Below are 26,280 nucleotides of genomic sequence, written 5' to 3' on the forward strand. Positions count from 1 at the left end.
GCTTCCTTAACATAATGCCTGAGGGATTGAGAGACTGCATGATGGTTATGAGCATCTTACTGAACCAGGAGACCCTAAGTTCAGATTCCAGCATCACACAGGAACAAACGGGTACCATGTCACGGGCAGCAGTAATCCCAGCAGTGGTGAGGACAAAGTGTGTGCTAGAGAAGCAAAAAAACTGAGAGCTCCAACTTCAGGAAAAAAACCTCACCTGAAAGGAATTCAGTGTCCTCATCTGACCTCTGTACATACACTAAATACACACACACACAAAGGAAGAAGATAAATAGTATTTTGACACCTGACTGATTCACTCCTCTGAAGTTGTACAAATTAAAATATCCAAGAACAACTGGACAATTATAAGTGTGAACTGAGAGCCTGCCCTCATTGAAACAATGATAGGCCAAAACCCTAAGTGTGACCTTTGTAAGGCATGTTTGCAAAGAGTTATCAAAAGTATGTGTATAAAAAAGAAAAGTCTGGAATGACTTTGAAGACTAAAGTACCACCAAGAAACGGCACAGACATACCTAAAATTGCCTAAAGATAGGTCACGCTGTGACAAGTCCCTTCTCAATCCTCTACCTTGCACAGTGGAGATAACTGTCTTTTCCCTCGCCTGTTAAGAGTTATCAACAGTGTCAAGATGTCATGCTGTGGGGAAGTGATACTCCATGCCATTTTTGCATGTCTCTCACAGCTTTATTTTGAAATATCTTTAAATAATATCTGCTTAAAAGCTTCTGAAGCAGCTTCCCTCTGAGTCAGAGCAGACTCTCTCACTTGCAGAATGATGGAGCTGTAGCTCCTGCGGGGCAGGGCTGAAGAGGTTTAAGAGAGGCTCACTGAAAAGTGAATCTAAACTCAGCATTTCTGCTGTGACAGGCCTACTGAGTAAACTTGAGTTGTGTCCCGAGTAATACACTACCTTAACTCATTTAGGTTCAACTGTCAACACCACTGCAAAACCTATGCAAGACAACCTAAGGGTTCCTCCACACTCCTAAAACAGAGCTGCTTAACTGCTCCACACGCAGTCCTAAAGCTGGCAATTACTCTACCAGAAGGCAGTACTGCTGACAGAACAATCCTAAACCCCTTTGGGGTAAACAGACTGCATGCCAAGAAAATATACTATAAAATCCTAAAGCGACATAATCACCGGAGAAAGAAAATATATAAATAAATGAAACAATTTTTAAAATAGAATGAAAAGAAAGCAAAGTCTGCAAAATCTTTAATATAAATAAAACATAAGATCACAAAGATGTTTTCAACAGTCACTGGCTTCATACTGTACCTCCAGATCCCCAGGGACTCACCCACACAGTCACTCCCTCTCTCTAGTCTAAGAAGCAGGAAGAAAGCACGGTTAATTAGGAGCAGCTTTGATGTCGGTTCTGAACTTTAATAATTGCACAGTTCCTAGAGTCCTAATTTAAGGCAAATCACCCTAATCTATAGAACACTTCAATTTACTTAGCTCTTCAACAAAACTAACTCACACTAGAGTATATGGTGAGAGAATACAGAATAACGAGAGCTTGGCATACTACAGGAACTATGTTGAGCATAGTAGCAATCATTAAAATATCATATGCTCAATACAATCTAGACAGTTACATGTGTCTTTCCTGTGATCTTGACTGCCAATTTGATAAAATTAGAATCACTATGGAATACCTATAAATGAAGGTCTAGACTAGGTTAAGTGAGATGAGAAGACTCATCCTAACCCTTGAGTTACTGAGATGGATTCACTACTCACTGAGATGGATTCTGAGTTAATAAAAAGAAAAGAGGTGAGTTGCTGAGTAGCCACACCATGCTGTGTGAGTGTAGATATACCGGAAGAGCCTCCTCCTGTTCCTCCCTTCGTGCTCTCCACCATGCACACCGGATTCCCCAAACAGTAAGCTAAAGTTTTGTTTTTGTATTTTATGGCAGCAACAAGACACTTAACGTATACAATTAACAAACTAAGGAAGGGAGGCAGGCATAAACTCCTGTTTGGATTTATGTGGCTTTATATGATATAAATATAATCACAGCACATTCAAATCAAAAAATTCATTCTCTCATTTTCAATCAAACCTCATCAGAAAGATTAGTCATCATTAAATTAAATATGTTCACACACACAGAGATTTATAATATACTACTGTTTTAACACTAAACAGGCACTAAAATGTATGCTAAGGTGTTTTATAACATTAATTACCTTGCAAAAAGGAACCACAGTGTAGTAAAGCAGACTCACTATCCTGTAAGAGTAACCAATGGGAGGGATGAGCAACGCAGATTTAATGTTGATAATGCCAACTTTTCTTAAACCAAGGCCTCTGAACAGTTCTTTTTAACCCATGTATTGCACACATAATCCAAAAATTCACTTTACAAATAACTGGATAAGCTTAATTTTAATGGAAATAAATCATTTCTTAGTTAATCAAAAGACCAAAGTGGTATGATAAAAGTTTAAAAGCTGAGTTTAAAAGTTGGAGAAAGAAGCAACAGGCAGCCAATCTGCCCAACACTCACTGCTCATGCTCTGCGCTACCTGGGCATCAACCAGGCATGTCAGTGACACAGCGTTAAACACAACAGGCATCCTGTAAACCGACACCAACTCTGCAACAAAAATCACTCAGATACTGTATATTCATTCCAAAACCCCACCCTGCATCTAACTTCAGTCACCAGATGCCCCAGTTACCCCAGGAACAGCCTCACTTTACTTCCGTTATCTCGGCACAATTATTAATTGTATCCTCTCTTTCACTCTCAAGGGTTGGGTTTGCATGGTAAATTATATAGTCATCTTCGTTCTAAATCGCTGGCTCCTTCTGGCTATAAGCTAATAATTTTGCCCTCGTCCAGATGTCAGGGTAATTTTATAGATATTCTGAGATGAGTTAAATAAACTTTATGTGTCTGTATCGTGTGGCTTCATTATCAGTGCTGTAATTTGTTATCTCAAATTCATGTGAGGAATTTTCCTCCATTTTCACTGTAATTGGTCTATATTAACAGCATATATATTCTTTTCTATGAAGATAAATTGCCCGTATATTTTCTAGTCGGGGCTAAGGAAAATGATACAAATGAAAACAGACGAGTACAACAGGAGAGGGACTGAAGCATTAAGCTGCTTATCTGTCTTGCAGTCTTTGCTAACACAATACAGATGCATCTCAGAGACACTTACACAGTTGCAAGACTGCAAACAATCTGTTTCCTGTATTCCTAATCCACTAATGCTAATTTTAAAACTATGTCAGTCAACTAAGGTGGCTCATGAATGTAATCCCAGCATTCAGGAGATTGACATGGGATGATTGGCACAAACTTAAGCTCCATGGTTAGCTCCAGGTCTGCAAGGGTTACAATGTGAGACTATCTCAAAAACAAACGCAAAACTATCATTAAACTTTTATTATTTCTCTAACTGTACTCATTCAACATGCAAGTTATCACACAATAAGAGACTTGCCCGAATTATCTGGTCTACTACAGTGGATACGTCCAGCAGCATTTCTTAAAGCTACATCTTCCTTCATAAATACAAAAATAGACCAAATGTTTAACTAGAAAGCCAAGTGGCTAAAGCCTGAACATGAGGGTATGTGCTGGCTAGTAGTATGTGAACCTGACATAAGCAGTCATCTGAGAGGAAGAAACTCAATTGGAAGACTTACGATCAGGCTGGAGCAAGCTTATAGGACATTTTCTTGATTAGTGGTCCATAAGGGAGGGCCAGGCCATTGTGGGTAGTGTCATCCCTGGGCTCTTGAGTTCTATAAGAAAGCAGGCTGAGCAAACAATGAAGAGCAAGCCAGTAAGCAGCACTCTTGGTGGCCTATGCATCAGCATTTAAGTCCAGGTTCCTGCCTGTCTGCATTCCTGCCCTGACATCTGCAATCATGGACTAGGATATGTAAATGCAAGCAAACTAAACCCTTTCCTCCCTAAATAGTGTTTCACCACAATAGCAACCTAGCTAAGACATGAGCAAAATAAAGGTGTTTACACATCAAAATTCAAATATGTTCAACTGCATCATATTCCGGATGAAAGGTAAAAGAAACTGCAAATATTCACACATTTATCAAAAGGCCTGGAATTACAAGCAATATAAATCCAATTCAATCTAGTTTGGGAAGTGGTATAGCAGTTCACAAAACTAGGAAGACAGACATAAAATTAGGTTCAGGGACTTGACTCCTGCTATCTTACTGCCTTAGCTACAGACACTCCAGGAGCACAGTTTTGTATCTGATTTGTATACTAACCATGTCTAAAACAAAGACTGGCCCAGATTAATACAAAATATTCGCTGGATAAATAACAAACTCCTTTTGTATTTCGCTTAGCTTCTATATAATATGCAGAGTTCTCTATGCCAGAGTGATACAGAATGGAAGAATACATCCTTCCTACTTCATATTCCAATTAGCAAGACCTGGCAATTTCTATCTCAAACATAACTGCTCATCCTTCCTCCCTTCCTCGTCTCTCTCTGTCACACAGAAATGAATTTAAGTAACTTAGTATGCACACATACACTCAAAAAGTGCACACATACTCAAAACCTGTTTATAAGTCACCAAAGATCCAACTACTTATAAAATGTATTCTGTGTCTGAACAAACATCTTTCCCTCCCTGTTATCCAATCAATCCATCATAGAACACTACATTTGGATCAATGTTAAACTTGACTAAAAACACATTGTAAGAAAAAGATATACAACTCCTCAAAGTAAATGCAAAGCAAATGACAAATGAGCCCCTGAGAGAATTATCATCATAACATGAAGAGAGAAAGACGACAGCAATGAAGAAGCTAGGTAATTCAGAAGAGAATACCGGTGTTGATCAGGCCCCAGAAAAGCTGGTAAAGACACAAGTATCTACTCAGCAATGACCTTTAGAAGAATGCCCATGGACTTGCAAACAGTCAACAGTAAAACACTTGCTAAGTACAACTGTGACACCACAATTCAATCCCCAGTTTGAATACCAGACAAAACCAGCTGCGCCTAGAATCATGTTCTGAAATCCAGAATCCAAACAATAACTGAAAATATCCTACTCTGATATTCAACTTTACTGAAAAACAATCACAAAAAATAAATAAATATATAAACTTCTCAGCTTGACTTTATTCTTTGTTGCTTTCCAAAGCCATCAAAGTTTATAACTGAAACCTAAATTTCAATACCATGACCAATCATGAGTTGGAGAGGGCTCAGTAGTTGAGAGTATTTGCTATTTCCAGAGGACTTAAGCTCTCCTCTCAGCATAGCATCCAGGTTGGGTGGCTTACAACTGCTTCTAATCATCAGGGGATCTGACACCCTCTTCTGGACTGATGGCACACATAAGCATGTGACATCCACACAAGCTACCCTACACACAGGCATACATGCATACAGAAATAAAATATTTTTTAAAAAGAACTAAATAGACAGTTATAAGAATGTGATCAGTTAAAAAATGTAATTTTGTCATACTTTTACAAAGAGAATCCAAAGTCGGTTGGTTGACTGATTGGTTCGTTGGTTCGTTGGTTGGTTGGTTGGTTGGTTGGTTGGTTGATTGGTTGGTTGGTTGGCTGGTTTTTCACTATGAAATATTGTTAGTCATTTAAACTACATCCCTAAGCAGGTTTCTTACAAAGCACTATGTAAAGAACAGGGAACCTAGTATATTTAAGAAATAGTTAATAGTGCTTTAATACAAATAATTAAGATCTACCTTTGAGCATAATAGCAGATAAGAGTCAATAAAAACTGGAAGATAAGAGGCCATAAGCTATTGTTTAGCTGAATTTAAAAAGAAAAGCAGTAGTATGAACATAGACACTGGCCTGTGCTCAGTAAGGTGAGGTAAAGAAAAACAAAGCTGGACATATGTATAGTGAAAAGGAAGTTATCTCCAGTCCTCCTTTGAGGGTAAACTACAACCTAAAATAACATTTCTAGGGAGTCGTCCAGCATTTTTCAGTATGTTCACAGGCCTAGTAAAGGAAATTTGCTCCTAAAGCACAGAAACATTTTTCAGATGCTCTGAAAAAAAAATTCTGTATCTTGTATAAGAAGGGGACATCCATTAAATACCTATTGACCTCCATGCTTTACTCTAGACATGCCAAACAGCAGGCTATAGGCACATTCTCCTGTAATTGTGTAAACAATACCATGTTCTAACTGTGCTCCAGAGAAAACACTGAAAATGCACACTAATGAGTCAGTTTAAAGGCTCACTGGCTTTTAATAAGTATTAGGCAGAGGGGAGGGTTCTCCCTGTACAGTGGCTTCCAAGATGCAAATGCACAGAAATGGGAATTTGTGAAAGCACTGGATTTTAATAAGCTATCCCTCTAGATAAGAGACTTAACATGTTCCTCATTGTCTTCAGAGAACAAACCTACAGACAGATTTGGTCAGTGAGGCTGGTATTTTTACTAGACTATGAAACAGTAACTTTCATTGTCCAGAGTCACAAAAAAGTATTAGTTTTCATAGGAAAAAAATACAGGAATCAGCTGGACTTGGTGCCCCTTTTACTTGTCTAGTCTCATGGGCACACGAACAACGAATCTTATAGGGAGCTTTTGATGCAAAGCTGTGAGATCTGGGGATGTGAGCAGAGGATGGTGGTAACAAAGGGGAGGTCTCAAGGCCAGAGAGATATGAGAGAAATTGTGTCTGTGCAAACTCATGGCCCAGCTAACCATTAGGCTAAATGTCATCCGACTTGTACCTATAAAGAGAAAACTGATAATGATAAGTATCTCAGGCACACCACTAAGACAACTTAGCAAAGTAATACAATGCTACTGGAATAAAAAAATGACATGAAAAGTCTTGCTCTACAACTTTACGTAAATGGATTCACAACCTCACTATCTATGCACAAGCACCACCAGTTAGTAAGAAGATGTAAGCTCATTTGCCTGGCCCTAGACAATTCCTAGCACAGAAAGAAAAAAGTATGTATTATTAGTATTACTATCCTCACAAGAAGCATATAATAATACCATGTAAGTTGTCAATTCTGTTTAAATCTATATACTCACACTTGGTACTATAACGTAGACAATATTCCATAATTTTCTTTCCCACAATACTGCCTACTGCTTAATGAACTTAAGATGCTTATAGGACTATTTCAAATGCTATAAAAGGTCCTCATTTTTCTCATTTTCTGATAAGAGAATTAACTTGAAGATAATATGGTTACCCCACTTAGGTGTCTAATATATTCTGTGTCAGCAAGTTGAATCTGGGGCACATCTATCAAATATCTTACAAGGCAGATACTGTCATCCACAAAAAGTGAACAGTGTGAACCTAGTGTTTAAAGTAAACACTGTTTCTGAAAAAGTTGCAAGTAAATATCTGAAAAAATAATGGCTTCTGATATAATAGGAAACATACATCTAAGTTATTTTTCCTTTTTTTAAAATTGGATTTAATTTATATTCACATTTCAAATTTCATCCCCTTTCCTGGTTTCCCATCCAAGAACAGCCTATCCCATTCCCCCTCTCAGTTTCTGTAATGATGTTCCCCCACTCAACCCTTCCCGCCTCCCCCACCTGATATTCCCCTATGGGACCAAGGGCCTCTCCTCCCATTGATGCCGAACAAGGCCAACATCTGCTACATATGCAGCTGGAGCCAGGGGTCTGTCCATGTGTGCTCTTTGGATGGTGGTTTAGTCCATGGGAGGTCTGGTTGGTTGATTAGTATTGTTGTTCCTATGGGATTGCAAGCCCCTTCAATTCTTTCTCTGACTCCTCCAATGGGGAACCCAATCCCAGTTCAATGGTTGGCTGCTAGCAATCACCTCTGTATTTGTCATCCTCTGGCAGAGCCTCTCAGGAGACAGCTATATCAGGCTCCCGTCACCATGCACTTCTTGGCATCAGCAATGTTGTCTAGGTTTGGAGAGTGGATCTAGTCCACCCCTGTGTGTCCTTATTCCCTATTTTATATTTATTCTACTTTCCCTTAGATTATCTGCCTCTTTAACAACATGCAGATAATGTGCTTTCCGAGACTACTTACCGTCCAGCACTGGGTAAGGTCAAGTCCCTGTGATATATCCAGATGGAAAGATGATGTTTGATGCATTAGACAGATGAAAGACTGACAGAAGAAAATCACAATCTTCTCTTGATCTAGCTTCTGAGTTAACTCTAATACAAATGTTAGTGCTACTTTAATTTCAGCAGTTGTCAAAATGTATGAAATAATAATGTCTTCTATATTGCCATGTAAGTTTACTTAAACTTATTTTATAAGCCAATATTTTAGAGTATATAAATTCTAAAAGTATAGCCTTAGTACACCCAATCCAATTCTAAATACCCAATGACTCACACTCATAATTTCATCTTCTAAAGTACTTATGAGATCTGTGATAGAAAATACACTCTAACCATATTAATGTCCAGGATAAATATCTGTATGCATAAATCCCTAATTTGCTGCTATGGTTAGAAGGCCTGGCCTCATCTGGTGAAGACTGTAAAGGAAGAAGTTCTACCATTAGTGCAAGAAAGCAAGCAGCCATGCTCTGAACTACCTAAGGGAGCTGCAGTCTGCAATGAGCTTACAAGAACAGAAAGCAACATACCCAACCATGGGAAAGCTACACAGAGAACGAGCCCTACAACCACCTACACGGAAAGAGACTACCCACAAGCTCCATGAACTAAAAGAAATCTCAGATGGCTTCGCCTGACCATACCTTCCTCTCAGCCCTGAATACTGTTACTTAAAGCCTCTGGAATTGAACAATGTGACGCTACCTGGAGGTCTAAGATGACGTAAACCCTTGAGTCTCCATTTTTCTTTGGATTCGGTCAGTGTTTTATCACAGCAACACAGAAGCAATTCAATAGGTTGTTTTGTTTTGTATTGCTTTTTTAGTCTTTGCTTAAGTCAAATCATCTATTCTTACAGTAGCTTTTTAAAATTTCATTAGAACAGCAAAGAAACCAACAGTCCTTGAAAATATAGGCTTGATAATGGTACACTAGCAGCACCAATATTAGTAATTAAAACTGAAGGTATGCCTTCTGTCATGAGGAACATGTCTGTTCCTGGAAAACATTCAGCAAACCAGACAAACTGACACACCAAGCTTCTACATAAAAGTAACAATATCTGCTTCCAATTCAGTGACTAAAATTTGCTACAATTCCCAATTCAAAAATTAGGAAAGTATGACTTGAATACTCAAATGTTCCCAGAAATTTCTACCTCAAGACCTAATCACCAATATGGTTATGATGAAATTATGACAGAGTACCTTCATAAGGATTAGCGCCTCCATTTTTAAAACAGTTCCAGGTAAATTTTTTCAGACTTCTGTAACAAGACTTAAGAGACTGTTTCTACTTAAAGCATATGAACTCTTCACTTGGGGCTTCATATGATCAAAGAGTCAATAAACACAGGATTAAACAGCTTAGCATCTTGACCTTCGTTTTACTTATGTTCCTTTTACTGGTTTATGTATTTAACACTTTGGTTCAGACTCCTGTCCAAATCTGCAAATGAGCAAGTCAAATTTAAGGAGTACTCATTCCCAGCCAGTAACCCACCCCACGTGCAAGGTTGAAAACAATATGCTAATAGTAACAAAATCATGTGAGCCAAATCACCCATTCCAAGGTTCAAGGACCATCACAGAGTAGGACCAAAAAGAATGTCTGAGCCAGAGCACAGGGAGCTATCTTCTGGGTGAAGCACTTGTGCTCAATGAAGTGTTTCCTCTGGCAGACTGGGCCAGTCAGCTTCATCATGGATGAGGGAGGAGCTGGTAAAGTTCCCACCCCTTCCTGGAGGAAGATGACAGCTGCTGGAAGAGGGAGTGGCACTGTCTTCAGTGATCCAGCCACAGAGAAGTTGTCCTTGCCCCAGTACATAAGTTCCTACCCAAACCTGAACCAAAAACTCTAATTAAACCTAGCAACTGCCACACAAAAAGACATGAACGTAGCAGGGGAGCTTGCTAAGAAGGCTCCCTAAGTGTAAGCAGGAGAATGGGAGCTGAAAATAACTAAAATACACCATGTACATGCATAGAACAATCAATGCTTTAAAATGTTTTAAACCGTATCTTTCAGAACCAGATTGTCTACACATACACATGAACCCAGTATTTCTGGACAGCAGTAGGAAAAGAGAAATAAAGCCATGAGGGAAGTCAGGCACCTTTTCACCCAGGCCTCCTGTAACACTTCCACCATCTGAGGGCCAAGTAAAGAGCTACCATCTATAAAAAGTCCTCCTCTTCCAATCAAATTCCTAATCTAATGGCATCATGAGTGTGAACCCCCCCCCCAGACACCCAGACTCTTGACAAAAAAAAAAAAAAAACAAAAACAAAAACAAAGAAACAAACAACCCTCTACTGCTTCAGAGCAGCACAGCTTACACGTGTAAGAGACCCCAATCCACTAAGACACTACCATATCTATGTAGAAAGAGAGGTATCTGAGCGGCCCTGGGCTAGCACAGCGCTTCCTTTAAAGGCTAACGCAGACCTTCAGCTCCCACTCCTTCATCCTCCCCTTTGTCTTCTGAGTCTATCAATTTCTCTTCTTCTCCAGCTACTATCTGCTAAATTCTCCTCCACTCACAGCAGAACTGCTCCATATGTTGCTATCTCTTCCTCACAGCATCCTTTTTCGATAACTCTATGCATCCTAGTTTCTACAATAAAATTATTCTTGCTAAATTCAAAGGACTTAAAAAAAAAACTACCCAGCAGCCATCACTCTTTACTGGTGATCTCTCCTGAAAATATTTATTCTCTTTTGTGACATCCAAACTCAGGCAAGGTTCGTCCTAGCTCTCTAGCAGTGCAGTCTTTGGGTCTTCCACATGGTTACTACCAGTATAACACCATAATGCTGGCATGGTACACTGCATGTTGATGTTCACAAAAGTTCCTCACAAATAACTGAACGTACTACTTTTCTTTCCATTTACTATTTCAGTAAACATAGCTCTCCTTCATCAAAAGCTTTAACTCTCTTCTAAATGTAAACTTAATCCCCAAGATACAAGACCATCCCATTTTTCCTACTTACTTTTAGGATAGAGCCATATACTTCATCATAGCCTATGGCTTCCACTGACCCCAGGCCTCCATTCTAGTTTCAACCCAGTGCTTATTAGTCTTATGAACTACTTCAAGTGATCTATGCTATGCTTTGTTCTATTTTGAGACCCTGACCTATGCTTTATCCCCACACACAGATTTGCCTGGCCTGGAACACTCCTCCTGTTCACCAGTTTATACCCCAGGTATCTGTTGTTTTCAGCTTACCCCTAATTCTTAGTTTACTAGTCTGCTGCTAAAGAAAACACTGACCAAAGCAACTTGGGAAAGAAAGAGTTCCCTTAACCTTACAGTTTACAGCTCCTTATGACAGAGAGTCAAGGCAGGAACCTGGGGCCAGGACCTGGAGCAGAGAACACAAAGGAATGCTGCGTACTACCATGTGTCCTCTGACTGTTCTGCTACCTTTCCTATCCCACCCTGGTCCACAGGTTCACAGTGGCTCCCCATCCTATGAACGAAGCCCTTCTTCCTCAGTTAGGAAGCCCATGGACCAGCCTGAGGAAGGCAACTTCTCAACTGGCATTCCCTCTCGCTGTGTGTGTCGTCTGTGTCAAGTCACAAACACACCGATCTTCCACATGCTGTCATAATCCTCAGTTTTATCCATGAACACCCCGAATTCTATCTTTTCTGCATAAATGCCCATTGGTTACAACATGTAGAATACAGCAGAAACAGTATTGTCTTAGTCATCACCCTAGCTTCAAACTCCTGCACAATGCCTAATACGTAATCTTTGCCAACGACAGAAAATGTTTTAGAATGGCAGACAGCATATGTGATACTTTGGAAAAATGATGCTCATATTTATTTTGTTACTTCAACAGTATTATTTCCACTAAAACCATCAAAAATTTCAAGACATGACAGTTACCACACACAAATGTTTAAAGTCAAACAGATGATATATCTAATTTGAGTTTCTGGTATAATAATAATGACAGAAAGCAACAGCGAAGTTTCCACACCCAACACATTTCTATTTTACTGACGGTCAGTACAGCATGGCTCTACAGGAAGCTCTCTAGGACCCACCGCTCTATCACAACACATGGACTCCTATGAAAAATGCAAAGACAAAGAGACCATTCTCTGAGGCAAACCCAAGTAACCTGACAAAGAAGAGAGGACCAGAGAAGGGGGAAATGTGACGAATCCCCTCCACTCCTCTTTAGATCACGAAGTGTACTGTAGTTCTACTCGTTAACTGTAACCTCAGACAAGTGTAATGGCTCACAGCTGTAGTATTTGCTAGACAGAGGCAGAAGCAACCCAAGCCCGAGACCTGCCTGGACTACAGGAGAACTCAGGTTTAAAAAGGGACCAAAGACCCGGAGCACAGAACATAAGAGATATTCAGCAATGGTTGTACTTAGACAAACTGCAGCTTTTCTGAAGTTTCTCATCTATTGTGAATAAGTGTGGTTTTTATTACCTGTAAAGTAATTAAAACTTGAAAAGTCAGGTGAAGGCTGGGGAGAGGGCCCAGCAGTTAAGAGTGCTGGCAGCTCTTCCAGAGGGTCCAGATTTGGATCCCAGCACCTACGTGGTCAATCAGAACCACCTCTATCGAAGTTCCTGGGGTCAAACACCTTCTCTGACCTCCGTGGGCACTGGACACACTTGGAACAAAGACAAACATCCAAGTAAGCATCCACACATTAAATAAAAAATATTTTTAAAGGAAAAGGAAAACTAAGATGCAGTAATACTTCCTGCTATAATTGGTGGCTTTGTACATGGGTATTTGAAATGAGCAAAAACTAGAATATAAATTTGATTTGCTATTTAACAGTCAAAAAAACTTAAATAAGTTGGTTCAGCCACAATTAGTTCTTGGTATTCCCTAATTAAATTGTGGGAAACTGGTGGTGTTTATGTCTCTTTATGAGAAAAAGGTTGTTATCAGATCCAAGTATAACCATCACCAGGAGTTTACTTCTAATATATTTGGTTAACTTAGTGTGTGAGCTAGGGTTACTATTGCTGTACCTAAACACCCAGACCTAAAGAAACGCAGGGAAGAAATAGTGCATTTCACTTACAATCCTGAAGTGAACCTCCCAATCACTAATTAAGAAAGTGGCATATAGGCTGGCCTGCTACAGCCAAATCTCATGGAAGCATTTTCTCAACTGAGGCTCCCTCTTCTAAAATGACTTTAGCTTGGGTCAAACTGATATAAAACTAGTCAACATACGTGTAAAGAAACTGTCAGAAATTACTCCATTATCATGTGTCATAATTAAAATATAGAAAGGGGCTACATAAATATCTATAGTAGTAGTTCCTTATCATTCTATTAAACTAATAAAAATTTCAAGACCACAATAGTCCTAATCTAGACTACTCCAAAAAATTCCTAGAGAGCTGCTGGTTTTCAATCTATGTTAAAATAAATCTCCTACATTCTAATATCAGTGAAGGAATGTCACAGCAACAGGATGCATGAACTTTCCAGCAGAGGGCCAGCATTTGCTAAGCAATAACATCCTTCTTCCATGTCCTTTTATGTGGTCTGCCACAAAATAATGTCCAGATTTAGAGTCCTACCTCAAATAATCCAATCAAGAAAATCCCTGTCAGATGTACCCAGACATGTGGGTTTACATGATTACCAATGTAGTCAAGTTGATAGGCAAGATTACCCATCACAAGCAGTAAGACAGAAAGAGGCAAATAACGGCTCATTCTGGAAACATCAACAAACCACACAAAACACTTCATGTGTGGGGTTAGGAGGGTATTCCTTATGGATAAAGCACTTGCTGTGGAAATATGATGACCTGAGTTCAATCCCCAGAACCAATTAAATAAGAAAAAACTTGGTAAAAGCCAGGGGTAGAGATCCGCCACCCCACACTGGCCCACACACTACAGTCTGCTGCCTCCCAGGAGGTCTGCAGAATCAGGGACACAGGGGACCTTCTCAAACCAGACACAAGAGGCCCAACCTAACAAGAGAGCGCTACCTACTTCCAAGGATACTACTTTAGCCCAGGTCACAGAGCTCTACTTGCCTCCAAAGAGGCTGGCTCCAGTCAAAGACACCCAGGCCAGTTAACACCAGAGATAACCAGATGGCCAGAGGCAAGCATGAGATCCCAATATGATTCTTCATTACCAGAATCCAGTTCTCCCATCACAGCAAGCCCTGTACACTCGCAAACACTTAAAAGCAAGATGCTCACCCAAAATCCCATCTTATGATGATGATAAAGGTTTTTAAGGAGGATGTAAAGAACTCCCTTAAAGATATACAGGAAAACACGGGCAAACAGGTAGAAACCCTTAAAGAGGAAACAAATAAATCCCGTGAAGAAATACAGGAACATAAAATTAAGCAGGTGTACAAATTGAACAAAATGGTCAAGAACTAAAAATGGAAATAGAAACAATGAAGGAAACACAAATGGAGGCAACTCTAGAGATGGACAACTTAGAAAAGAGATCAGGAGCTACAGATGCAAACATCACCAATACAATACAAGAGATAGAAGAGAGAATCTCAGGCATAGAAGACGCCATAGAAAATACTGACACATTGGTAGAAGAAAATGCAAAGTATAAAAAGCTCCTAACCCAAAATATGCAGGAGATTCAGGACACAACAAAAAGATCAAACCTAATAGGAATAGAAAAGGGTGAGATACCGACCTTAAAGAGACAGAAAATATCTTCAACACAATCATAGAACAAACTTCCCCAACCTAAAAAAAGAGATGGCCATAAATGCACAAGAAGCCTACAGAACACCATATAGATTGGACCAGAAAAGAAAATCTTCCCATCAAATAATAATCAAAATACTAAATACACAGAACAAGGAAACAATATTAAAAGCAGTAAGGTAAAAAGGCCAAGTAACATATAAAGGCAGACCTATCAGAATTACATCAGACTTCCCAACAAAGACTATGAAAGCCAGAAGATGCTGGACAGCTGTCATCCAGACCTAAGAGAACACAGATGCCAGCCCAGGCTACTATATCCAGCAAAACTCTCAGTTACCATAGATGGAGAAACCAATATATGCCATGACTAAAGAAATTTTAAGCAGTATCTTTCTACTAATCCAGCCCTACAGAGGATACTAGAAGGAAGTCAACAAGGAAGGTCACTACACCCAAGAAAATACAAGAAATTAAATATTCATGACATTGTTTTTGGGTAAAAGAAGAGAATTATACACATAGAACACACCTCCAGCAACAAAAATAACAGAAACCAGCAATCATCTGTCTTTACTATCTCTCAACATCAGTGGATGCAATTCCCCAATGAAAAGACAGACGCTAACAGACCGGATAAGTAAACAAGATCCAGCCTTTTGCTGCACACAAGAAACACAATTCAGTGACGAAGATATATACTACCTCAGAATGAAGGGCCGGAAAAAAATTTTCCAAGCAAATGGTACCAAGAAACAAGCTGGAGTTGCCATTCTAATATCCAATAAAACAGACTTTCAACCAAAAGTCATCAAGCAACATGGAGAAGGACATTTCATACACAAAGGAAAATCCACCAAGATAAAAGTTTCAATTCTGAACATCTATGCTCCAATGCAAGGGCACCCACATTCATAAAAGAAACTTTACTAAAGCTCAAAACACACATTGAACCTCACAGAATAGTAGTAGGAGACTTCAACACCTGACTCTCACTAATTGACAGGTCATTAAAACAAACTAAAGAGTAAGGATACTTCAATCCCACTTGGAAAGGGAGAAGGAAATGATCAGGGGAGGCAGATTGAGGAACTTGGGTGGGAGAGGGGAGGGGGAGGGGAAAGGAGGAAAAGGACCAGGTATGGATGGAGTGAACAGGAGAGAAGTCAAGAGGGCCAGATAATGAATGGAAATACAGAGCTTCGGGGGATGGGGGATGAAGGGGACACCTCTAGAAAGTACCAGAGACCCAGGAGGAGAGAGATTCTCAGGACTCAATTGAGGTGATCTTAGTCAAAAGGCCCAACATTGGGAAGAGGAGGCTGGAAGAGTTCATCTTCGGTAGATGGACAGGGCCTCAGATGGAGGACTGGGTTACCAACAATGGTTAGTCAAAATTTCTGACCCAGAATTGTTGCTGTCTAAGAGAACTACAGGGACAAAAAAAAAAAAAAAAAAAAAAAAAAAAAATGGAGAAGAGACTGGGGGAAAGAAAGGCAGTCCAATGACTGGCCCAACTTGGGATCCATCTCATGGGGGGGGGGGGGGAACCAGCAAGGCCTGACACTATTACTGATGCTATGGTGTGCTTACAGACAGGAGCCTAGCATGGCTGTCCTCTGAGAGGCCCTACCAGCAGCTAACAGACAGACAAAGATACTTGCACCCAACCAGTAGACTGAAGTCAGAACCTCTATGATTGAATTGGAGGAACGATTGAAGAAGCTGAATGGGAGGGCGACACAATTGTTAGACCAGCAGTCTCAACTAACCCAGAGCCCAGAGAGCTCCCAGAGACTGAGCCACCAACCAGGAGCATACAGGGGCAGGCCCAAGGCCCCTGGCACATATGTAACAGAGGTATCCACCTGGTCTGGTCTCATTGGGAGAAAATGTGCTTAAAATCCTTGACAAACTTGAGACCCATGGAAGAGGTCTGGTGCACCCTTTCAGAGGCAAGGGGAGAAGAAATAGGATGAGGAACTGTAGGAGGGAGGACTGAAGGGGAACAACGACTGCATTGTAAGTAAATAAAAATAAATTTAAAACTTTTAAACAAAAACCAAAACAGGTGTAGTGGTGAATGTTCTGGAAGGCAGGAACAGGTAGGTCCTGCAGCTCCCTTGCCTGTCAGCCTAAACCTAATCAGGGAATTCCAGCCAATGAGAAAGGTGGGAGGCAGGTAAAGAAAGATGGCAGAGGTTGACCTCTGGTTTCTACATGTACCAGGAGACAAAGATGAGCATGCACACACACACATACACACACACACACACACACACACACACACACGCACGCACGCACGCACGCACGCACGCACACACACAGAAGACAGTGTCATACACACCAGTGGCATTGTTAAAATGGGTCCTGACTTCTAGCTTTGGCAAAGGCACTGGGGATCCTTTACTGACTTTACTCAGTGTTAGATAGGATAAGACAAACAACCTGTGCAAAAATGATGACCCCTACCGTCTATGGTGGTTTGTCTGATTGACGGAAACTAGAATCACTAGGAGAGAAACCTCTGGCTGTGTCTGTCCCTAAGGGAATTTTCTGGAGTAGGTTTACTGAGGTGGGAAGATCCATCTGAATGATGAGCAGCACTATTCCATGGGCTGAGCAGTGCCCACATCTACATACACACATACATACATACATACAGACACACACATACACACACACACATATACATAGATACATACACACATCCATACATACACCACATACATACACACATAGACACATATACATACACACATGTACATACACATGCATACACACATACATACATACACACACATACATACACAAATACACATACACACACATACATACATATACACACCATATACATACACACACAATACACACATACATACATACATATGCACACACATACACACACATACAAACACACATACACACATGTACACACATATATACACACATATACACATACACACATACATACATACACATACATAAACACATATACACACATACATACATACGCACACATATATATACATGCGTGCACACACATATACATACATACAAACACACACATATACACACAAACACACGTACATACATACAAACACACACATATACACACAAACACACGTACATACACACATACATACACATACACACACATACACACAATACATACTTACACACATACATATGTATTACATACACACATGATACATACATACTTACATACATATACACACATACTTATATACACACATGCATACTTACATACATGCATGCATACACACTTCATACATACCAGCAGCATGTATCACTTTACCCCCTAACCTCAGAGGGAATGCGACTAGCTTCCCCAGGACACTGACACTGTGAAGGACCACCCTCAAAATGAACACTTTCTGCTTCCTGAAATTACTCGGGTCAGGTATTTTGTCAAAGAAAAGTATCGACACACTCTCATAGTTTGTGACCGTCACAGGGTAGACAGTTTGAAAGTTACTTGTAACTGAGATTGTCCTACCCTAATTTCACTTGTTTAAGTAATTTAATAAACAGATACCCCAAATTGAGAGACTGTATTCTCAAAGTTACCAGTCAGTCTGCTCTGTAGCTGCCACAGTTCTTACTTCCTGAGTGTGAGAACGGTACTCGCACAGACGGAAGACCGAAACCAGCACACCACCTGTCAATCAGCTTAGAAAAAAATCAATGCAATGGATTCAACTGTCTTAACTGCATGGCCTGACAATATAAAACTACCACAGAAAGAAAAATAACATCAAAATGTGTACTCACTATAAACATTTCAGGCATTGAATGACTAGAAATTTTTCTAGAAAAGTTCTAGAAAAAAGGAAAATGAGACAAACAATCTTCACCACACCAAAGTAAAACAATCAGAGTGACCATCCTATGTAGTGGAAAATAAATGTGAGTCATATGTATCTGAGGTTAACATCCAAATATATATGAAACCTGAGAACCACAGCATCATCATCATCATCATCATCATCATCATCATCATCATCATCATCCCTCCTCCTCCTCGCTGCTTGATTTTAAAATGGGCCGTAAAATGAAATGACATTGATCAAAACACATACCAGTGGCCAGTATATGTATGAAATTTTAAACATCATTTTTCAAAGAAATCAAATCAAAATTCACTGAGCTATCACTTTTCCACAGTGAAAATGGCTACAATCGGGAGATTGGCAGTGCTACTGAGAATATGCACATAAGGAATCCTTCTATATTGTCAATGGAAAGGGTAAACCACCACACACATTACAGAAAAAGTGCCAAGCTTCCTCAATAAACCAAAAATAGAAAAGAAAACCTAAGGTTATCTGTCATTTCCACAGGAAGGTAAGGGAATCACTATGGCATAACACACACACACACACACACACACACACACACACACACACACATTATCTACACTAGTCAGAGCTAACAGACAAAAATGAGCTAAATATCTTACATCTTATATACCGCCTACTGGACAAAGAAAACTGGCGCATCTACATATTAATATGCTTTTCAACCATAAAAAGAATGAAACACAAACAGAAAGCCAGGTAGCAAGTAAGCAAGTAGCGAGGCGACTTCAGAGAAGTTCAGAGAACAGGAGGGAGGGTGGGCTGTGGAAAACAGGTAAGAGAGAGCACAGGGAAAGCTCATCAATGGCTGTTAACTCTAGTTAGTAAGAAGTTCTGTTGTGCTGTCATACAGGACAGTGATTAAAAATAACATGTTCATCATAAGGAAATAATGTTAGAGAAAATCTGCTAAACCTATCACAAACATTATTTAGAACATATTAAACATCACTAGGAGTCCCTAGAATGTATACAATTTCTGTAGGTTATTCACCTTATTAAAAACAAAAACCAAAGAACACACTTAAAACGGTAACCCCTTAAAGTATCAGCTATGAACTGAAAAGCAAAACCATAGACGTAGCAAGGGCATTATGTGGTAAAGGGGTGGAGAGACCCTAAGGAACAGTACTGAGGAAAGAAATTTACAAATATACACACTAATGTCAGTAGCTCTGATTTCTAGTCACACTCTGTTATTTAGTCTAAAATATGATATTCCCACTCTAAGATTACAGTTATTATGATTTCTGCTTTCTCTTGCATCAAAGTATATGACTCATGGCTGGTTATGTAAAGCTACACTAAATTATAGTGCCATTAGTAAAGTATTAGCTTTAATTTAGCTACTCTTCCTCCCCCTGAGGATTCCAAGGAAGAAAAATATACAGGAAATAATAGCAAGACATAACTCAATCACTCCAGTTTTATGAATATGAAAGAGGCCATTTATTCTCTTGGAGACTCCAATTTTTAACATAAGGTGGGCCATTCAACATACACTTCTCCAGGCTAAGAATATTTAACACTGGCTACACTCAAAGACCTGGGAAATCTCACCATAGTAGGCCCAGAAATGCCAACACTAAGAGCTGTCAAGGTCTGAGGAAGTCCTTAGAGCACTCTAGGACATATAACACTCACAGGCTGAAGAGACTCCGGATGCTGGATCTACTCAAGAGCTACAACATGGATTTCCACCGGTTATGACTAACAGATGTCTGTAGCTGCTCACTACCATCAAACACCAAAGCACAAAACTGTAGGGCAAGCACTGGAAGAACGTTCCCTCACAGACTCAGTCTTCCTACATCCCAAGAACAAACAATGGACCCCAGGCAGGTTGAAAACAGAATCACTCAGTGCTGTGACAAGGAATAGCATGTCTTCCGCCATCACCTCTACAACAAGTCCTACTGCTTTCAATCAGCCTTCAACAGGCTTTCAGGTAACAGCTAATGTAAACCACACATCTTGACATGTGGGTGGGCATCAGCATGTTAATTACTAGGAAGTTTCGAAATTTGTATTATAGTTATAAGGTTTTCATCCACTTCAGTTCTTTGCTTAAAATATACCATTTAAAATATTAAACTTTTCACAGAATTTCCATGTAAAGTCTCTTAAAAATTAATGACACAGACACATATTTTTAAAAACAGAAATGTTTCAGTAAGGACAGGCAAAAATTTTGGTCTTCTCTCAGGAAATGTCTGTAAGCTATTCAGGCTCTCATACTGCATGATCACCTACATATCACAGCCTATTTAATGAGGCACATTTTGAGCAGGTGGGATAACATATTGTTACCTTCTGAGGTGTGTAAAACTAAGTCCTCTGCAAAGCACTTTAAAGCACCTTTTTGACATAGTTGGAAGAGGTCATTAAAAGTTAAAAATAATTCTAAATGAAGGTGATTAGCTGATAACTGGTAATGGTGTCAAAAAACAAGAAACTGCTTTTTAATGAATATAAATATAAACCCAAAATTTTCCACATAGTCATATCACGTGATATGAAAGGGTTCAATTGTTTTATGTGACTGTAGTGAATGTAATTAAGAGAAGCAATTATAAATCTTCAATCTTCTTTACTACTCAGTTACTTCACTTGAGGCTATTCTTAAACAGAAAATATAATACAACTCATGTTAATGAAGTGAATGTCACTTGGTGAAGAAATGTGTACAAACACGTAGAATACACAGAGAAGCACACAGCAATCTATGGACTATCACTAACTCTAGTATGGAAAAGCTCTTCTTAGGATTCTCTTCTTAGGTCACCTAAGATTTTAGATCTCAGTGTTTTATGATAATTCATTACAGCGGCCATGCATTTTTCTAGTTTATTTAAGAACAATTAAGTTACATGTCAGAACTCTGTCATATTAACTTTCCTTTATTCAGGTATTAAATAGTAGTAGCAGGTAGTTATTGATCATTTGCTAGTTTGTTTAAGGCACTGTTACAGACACTTTATTCTGTCTTAATCCCATCCTAAGACAGAGGTCCTTAGTGTCTACGCTTGAAAATAAGCACACAGAACTTCAAGGAAAAGTGTTTGCCAGGTGTCTACTCAGAGAGCCAGTTATGACTGGACCATACATGACTCAAAAATCCAAACTGTTGCTGTCATAATCACTATGTTAAAAGCGAACACTACCCATTTTCCCAGTTTAGTTTTAGATTTTAACATGGTTTCCGCCTAAAAAAAGGAAACATCTTCATGCCACAGCTGCCACTCTAACACAGATGTCAGTAACATCTGTTTGAAATTATGTTCCAACTGTCATGCTTTCTGATTCAATGCTGTAGAATCTTATACTGCCAATTAAATCCTCAAGTCAGAGGGGGAAAAAAAACATTTACTAGAAACAATGTTTCTAAAATGATGCCATTTTTCATAATTTCCAAAACAGTATTTTTTTCTTCCAGAATTAAAAGAGAATACCATTACCTATATTTTAAGAGTGTAACTTCCTCTCCATTTTCTTTACCTAGACTATGTGTGCTCTGTAAAATCACATATTAGTATTCCGTTCCCTTATTTTTATGACAACAGTAATTTTGAAAGACATCCCTTTTCAATCTCGAATCTTGTTTTCCCCAATCTTTAAACTGTGTGTGTGTGTGTGTGGGTGTGTGCGCGTGCGCGTGCGTGCGTGTGTGTGTGTGTGTGTGTGTGTGTGTGTGTGTGACAGTTAGTTATAGAAGTTGGTATTCTCCACCATGATAGTTCTGGAAATGGAATTCAAGTCATCACCTCTGATGACAAATGCCTCCACCTGCAGAACCATCTCAGTGGCTCCTAATCTTTCCTTTTACAAAGTATCTTATCTAACTAATGTCTTAAGGATTTTAAGGAAAGCAAATATGTACTTTAGGTTTCACTGTTAAATTATAGCAAGTTTCCAACAATTTACATATTGAAATAGTCTCACAATTGGAGATGCTAAGAATCTACGAACCTGTAAACTTTCTAATATTTTTCCCCTAAAGTGGCTCTTGTGACATTCTTAGGTGCAAAAAAAGTTCATCACCAATTACTATCACTCTCTGCTTTGTATATCACAGCTCTCCCCCCTCCCCCAAAAGATAAATGAAACCGTATCCTCAAACCTACCACCTTTTTCATGAGCTGAATTTAAAACTCTGAAAATACACTAACCAGACACAAAGTGATAGAATATCTAGTTTGTGTTGGAAGTGTGATTTCAAGTTAGCAATGGTGCTTCTCCAACCTCTTACCAAAATACCAAGAATTTTGTACGAAGGAAGGAAGGAAGGAAGGAAGGAAGGAAGGAAGGAAGGAAGGAAGGAAGGAAGGAAGGAAGGAAGGAAGAAAGAACTCAAGGTGGGAGGAGAAGGGCTACAAAAGAGGTTGTTTCAAGGAAAGCTGATGAAAGAGCGCTGGAGAGCGCTGTAAAAGATCACCAGCTTCTCTTCCAGAAGGACTGGTTCGAATTCCCAGCACCCACATGTTGGCTCACAAACTACTGCGATTCTAGTTCTTGGGGATCAGATGCCTCCTAGGACACCTACCCAAGTAGTGCACAGACAAAACACACACACATAACATTTAATTTCTTTTTAATTAATGGAGGAAAGAATTACTATTTCCGTGCGATTATTTTTTTCACTCACTATCCAACTAACGAAATTCTGGTAATAAACGGAACCAGATTCACATTATGAGCCTTGGGACTTGTGTAATGTCAACGGTAAAAACAAAGTATAACAGTGTAAACAAAGTTCTCCTACCAAACTGGTTCTACAAAACAAAGAGTCTTAAATGCCAAAATAAATGTTCTTGAGAAGCAACCAGACCAGATTTCCTCATTAATTCTGCAATACTGAGCTCAAATTACTCTACAACCGATTTAGATACATCAAATGTCAGGCTCAGAACTAGAGACAGGTTGAAACTGAAATCAGGTGGTGCAAACTTCACAAATAAATATGCACAGGGTAAAAAATAAAAATGCGATTGTTCTCTATTACACACTGAGTTGAACACAGAAATAGGCATTCAGTTAGTTCTACAAGGGTACTATTAAGAATGCAGAATAAACAACACGCTTAATGTGATGTGATGTCTTAACATAAAAGAGAGCAGAATAAAGGGTAAATAGTTCCTCCGTTCTGGCAAGTGCTTCCCTTAGGGTATTTTCACACCCAGCCAGCCCTTTAGGAAGACCAGCGTCCAAAACCCAGCCTACACCTGAGGCACAGCACAGCCATTGGTCTCTGAAGCACAGGCTTTCAGACTTCAGCTCCCACTTCTAGTAAGTAGGAGTAGGGAGGGGGGTCACCCTCAGCATCCACAGCCTGTGGTGCCCAAGGGACACGCCCAACCCGCTCCCGCCCACGTAGCTCCCGCCCCCGGGCGCCAGCGCCCACGTCCCCGCTGCCTAGCAACACGGCGGGGCTTCCTAGCAACGCGGCAAGCTCCAGCCCTCCCCGGCCCTGAGGCGACCGCCCGCGGGATCCAACCTACCTCCTTTTTCTTCTGTCCGCCCCCGAGCTGGATGCAGAGCAGCAGCAACAAGAGGAGGAAGGGAAAGCTACCAGTAGACAGGTAGCGCAACCTGCGGCCCGCCTGTCTCCGGCGTGAAGGAGCGGCCCTGGCACTCATGGCCGCAGGGCTGTGTCTCCTCCACGCGCGGTAGCCGTGCGCGCCCAGCTCCTACCCTGCCCGCGCCCGCCGGGCCAGTCGCCAGCAGCCTCTCTTGGCCAAGGCCTCGGGGTAGCAGCGGCTTCTCCAGGGAGCTGGGTGGAGGTAAAGGACGCGGAGGAGGAGACTGACAGCGTATCCGGTTCACCAGGAGAGGGACCAGGAATGGCGCGGGATGGAGCAGGAAGTGGGCGTGGCGAGAAAGCGGCTCAGTGCGCGCGCGTCTCAGCTGCGCTCTCGGGGGCTTCCTGTGTGCCAGCATCTAGAAGGAATCCCTTACTTTCACCTCTGACCAACACCGAGCTGCTCTTTAAACACACAGGGGTGCAACCGGTTGGTCCAACCTTCCACCTGGATCAGGAGGCCATCTGCTGCCTTCTTGCTCCGGAAAGCTCCAATCCTCCTCTTGAGCCCCCTACAGTAGCGAACATAGAACTTAGTGCGCGGTGCACATAAATGTTCTACACTTTACCAGGATTTCTGACACTTCCATTAGGGCCCTTAGAAACAAACCTGGCTAAAAGCCATGCATTCACTGTTCATGGAGTTATCCGCATTCTTCTAGAGACTGTCAACATTTTTCTTTTAAAAAGTGAACAGAGCATAATAAATGGCATCTTGTACATCCATCATCCATTGTTCTCTTCTACCTCAAGATTTTTGTCTCTTGTACAGTGAACACCTTTTATAGTCTGATGAAACCTAAAGACATTTAAACTACTTTTATATTATATATTTAAATTATATATATAAAGAATTATTAAGGATCAATTAGAAAACAAATATTATTAGCATTGAAATAATTCACTTTTGATGGTCAACGAATGCTTGTAGTGGGGGAAGATATTTGACAATATTGTAAATATGAGAAACAACAGGCCAACACTAGGCATAACAAAAGGTCACAAAAGTGCAGGGGTTTAGCCAGTAAGTCACACGAGATTTAAATAGTGCTTACAAATGGGATCTGACAGCAGTTTTAATTTAACGGTTTTTGATCATAGAGATCACAGCATTCCATGTTACCTGCAGGAGCTAGGCTATGATATGGCAAAGTCAGTTTCCATAGGAAAGTAGATAGAAATTGCTAATTCTCCACAGTGTAGCTTATTCCTGCTTGATAATTGGATGAAAATACAATTTTATTGAAATGGAGCAATTTTTCTTCTACATGGCTTCCAGATGCTCTGAAATCTCAAGGACTCCATATTTAAAAAAAAAAGTGTTCTACAACCACAGGAAGTTTTAGTGAACATATCCTAGATAAATTATCACTCAATACTTATGTGGTACAGCTAGAAAGGGATGAAGCAGAAATTCACTTTGGCAGTTCAGCCCTGTAGCCATGCACATGCTAAATCACCTTATTTAAACTTTTGTTAAAATTTGTATTTATTTTTTATTTTATGTATATGAATATCTGTCTGCATATGTGTGCCAAATGCATGTCTGGTACCTGCAGAGGCCCACGGTGGGTCTCTGAGCACCTAGAACTGGAGTTACAGATGGCTGTGAGCCATCATCATGTGAATGCTAGCAATTTAACTCTGGTCTTCTAGAAGAACAGCCTGTGCTCTTAATCGCTGATCCATCTCTTAACCCATCATCTGTTTTTAAAGGAGTTCATAAATACCTCTTTTGTGATTCTCAGGCTTTTGGTTTCCCAAAATTGTCTGAACATTCTGTTCATATCAATTAATTCATGTTCTTGTCATTTTGGTTTTTAGATAGCCCTGGTTATAACCAAGGCTAGCTTAAACCATGATTCTCTAGCTGTTACCTTCCAGGTGCTGGAAATATAAACATATACCCGTCATACCTGGACTGGGCACTCTTCTAGACAGAGTTAAAGATGAGAAGAAGTCATTCTTAGTTCTAGCAGCACTCAGAATCAGAA

General features: G+C 40.0%; 1 protein-coding gene across 4 annotated transcripts in view; it reads right to left on the bottom strand.

Moving 5' to 3' along the window:
* The window catches only part of Tusc3 (tumor suppressor candidate 3), a 149,172-nt gene extending 124,024 nt beyond the window's left edge, over window positions 1-25,148 (bottom strand). For 3 of the 4 annotated variants that reach the window (XM_008771294.3, XM_039094389.2, XM_039094388.2), the window contains exon 1: window positions 24,207-25,148. In XM_008771294.3, coding sequence (XP_008769516.1) covers window positions 24,207-24,344 — 138 coding nt within the window. In that variant the 5' untranslated portion in view covers window positions 24,345-25,148. The remainder of the gene's footprint in view (window positions 1-24,206) is intronic. The other variant, NM_001004212.1, reaches the window with a different exon arrangement.
* Between the last annotated feature and the right edge of the window lie 1,132 nt (window positions 25,149-26,280).

The sequence above is a fragment of the Rattus norvegicus genome, chromosome 16, assembly GCF_036323735.1.
Source record: "Rattus norvegicus strain BN/NHsdMcwi chromosome 16, GRCr8, whole genome shotgun sequence".
Classification (NCBI taxonomy): domain Eukaryota; kingdom Metazoa; phylum Chordata; class Mammalia; order Rodentia; family Muridae; genus Rattus; species Rattus norvegicus.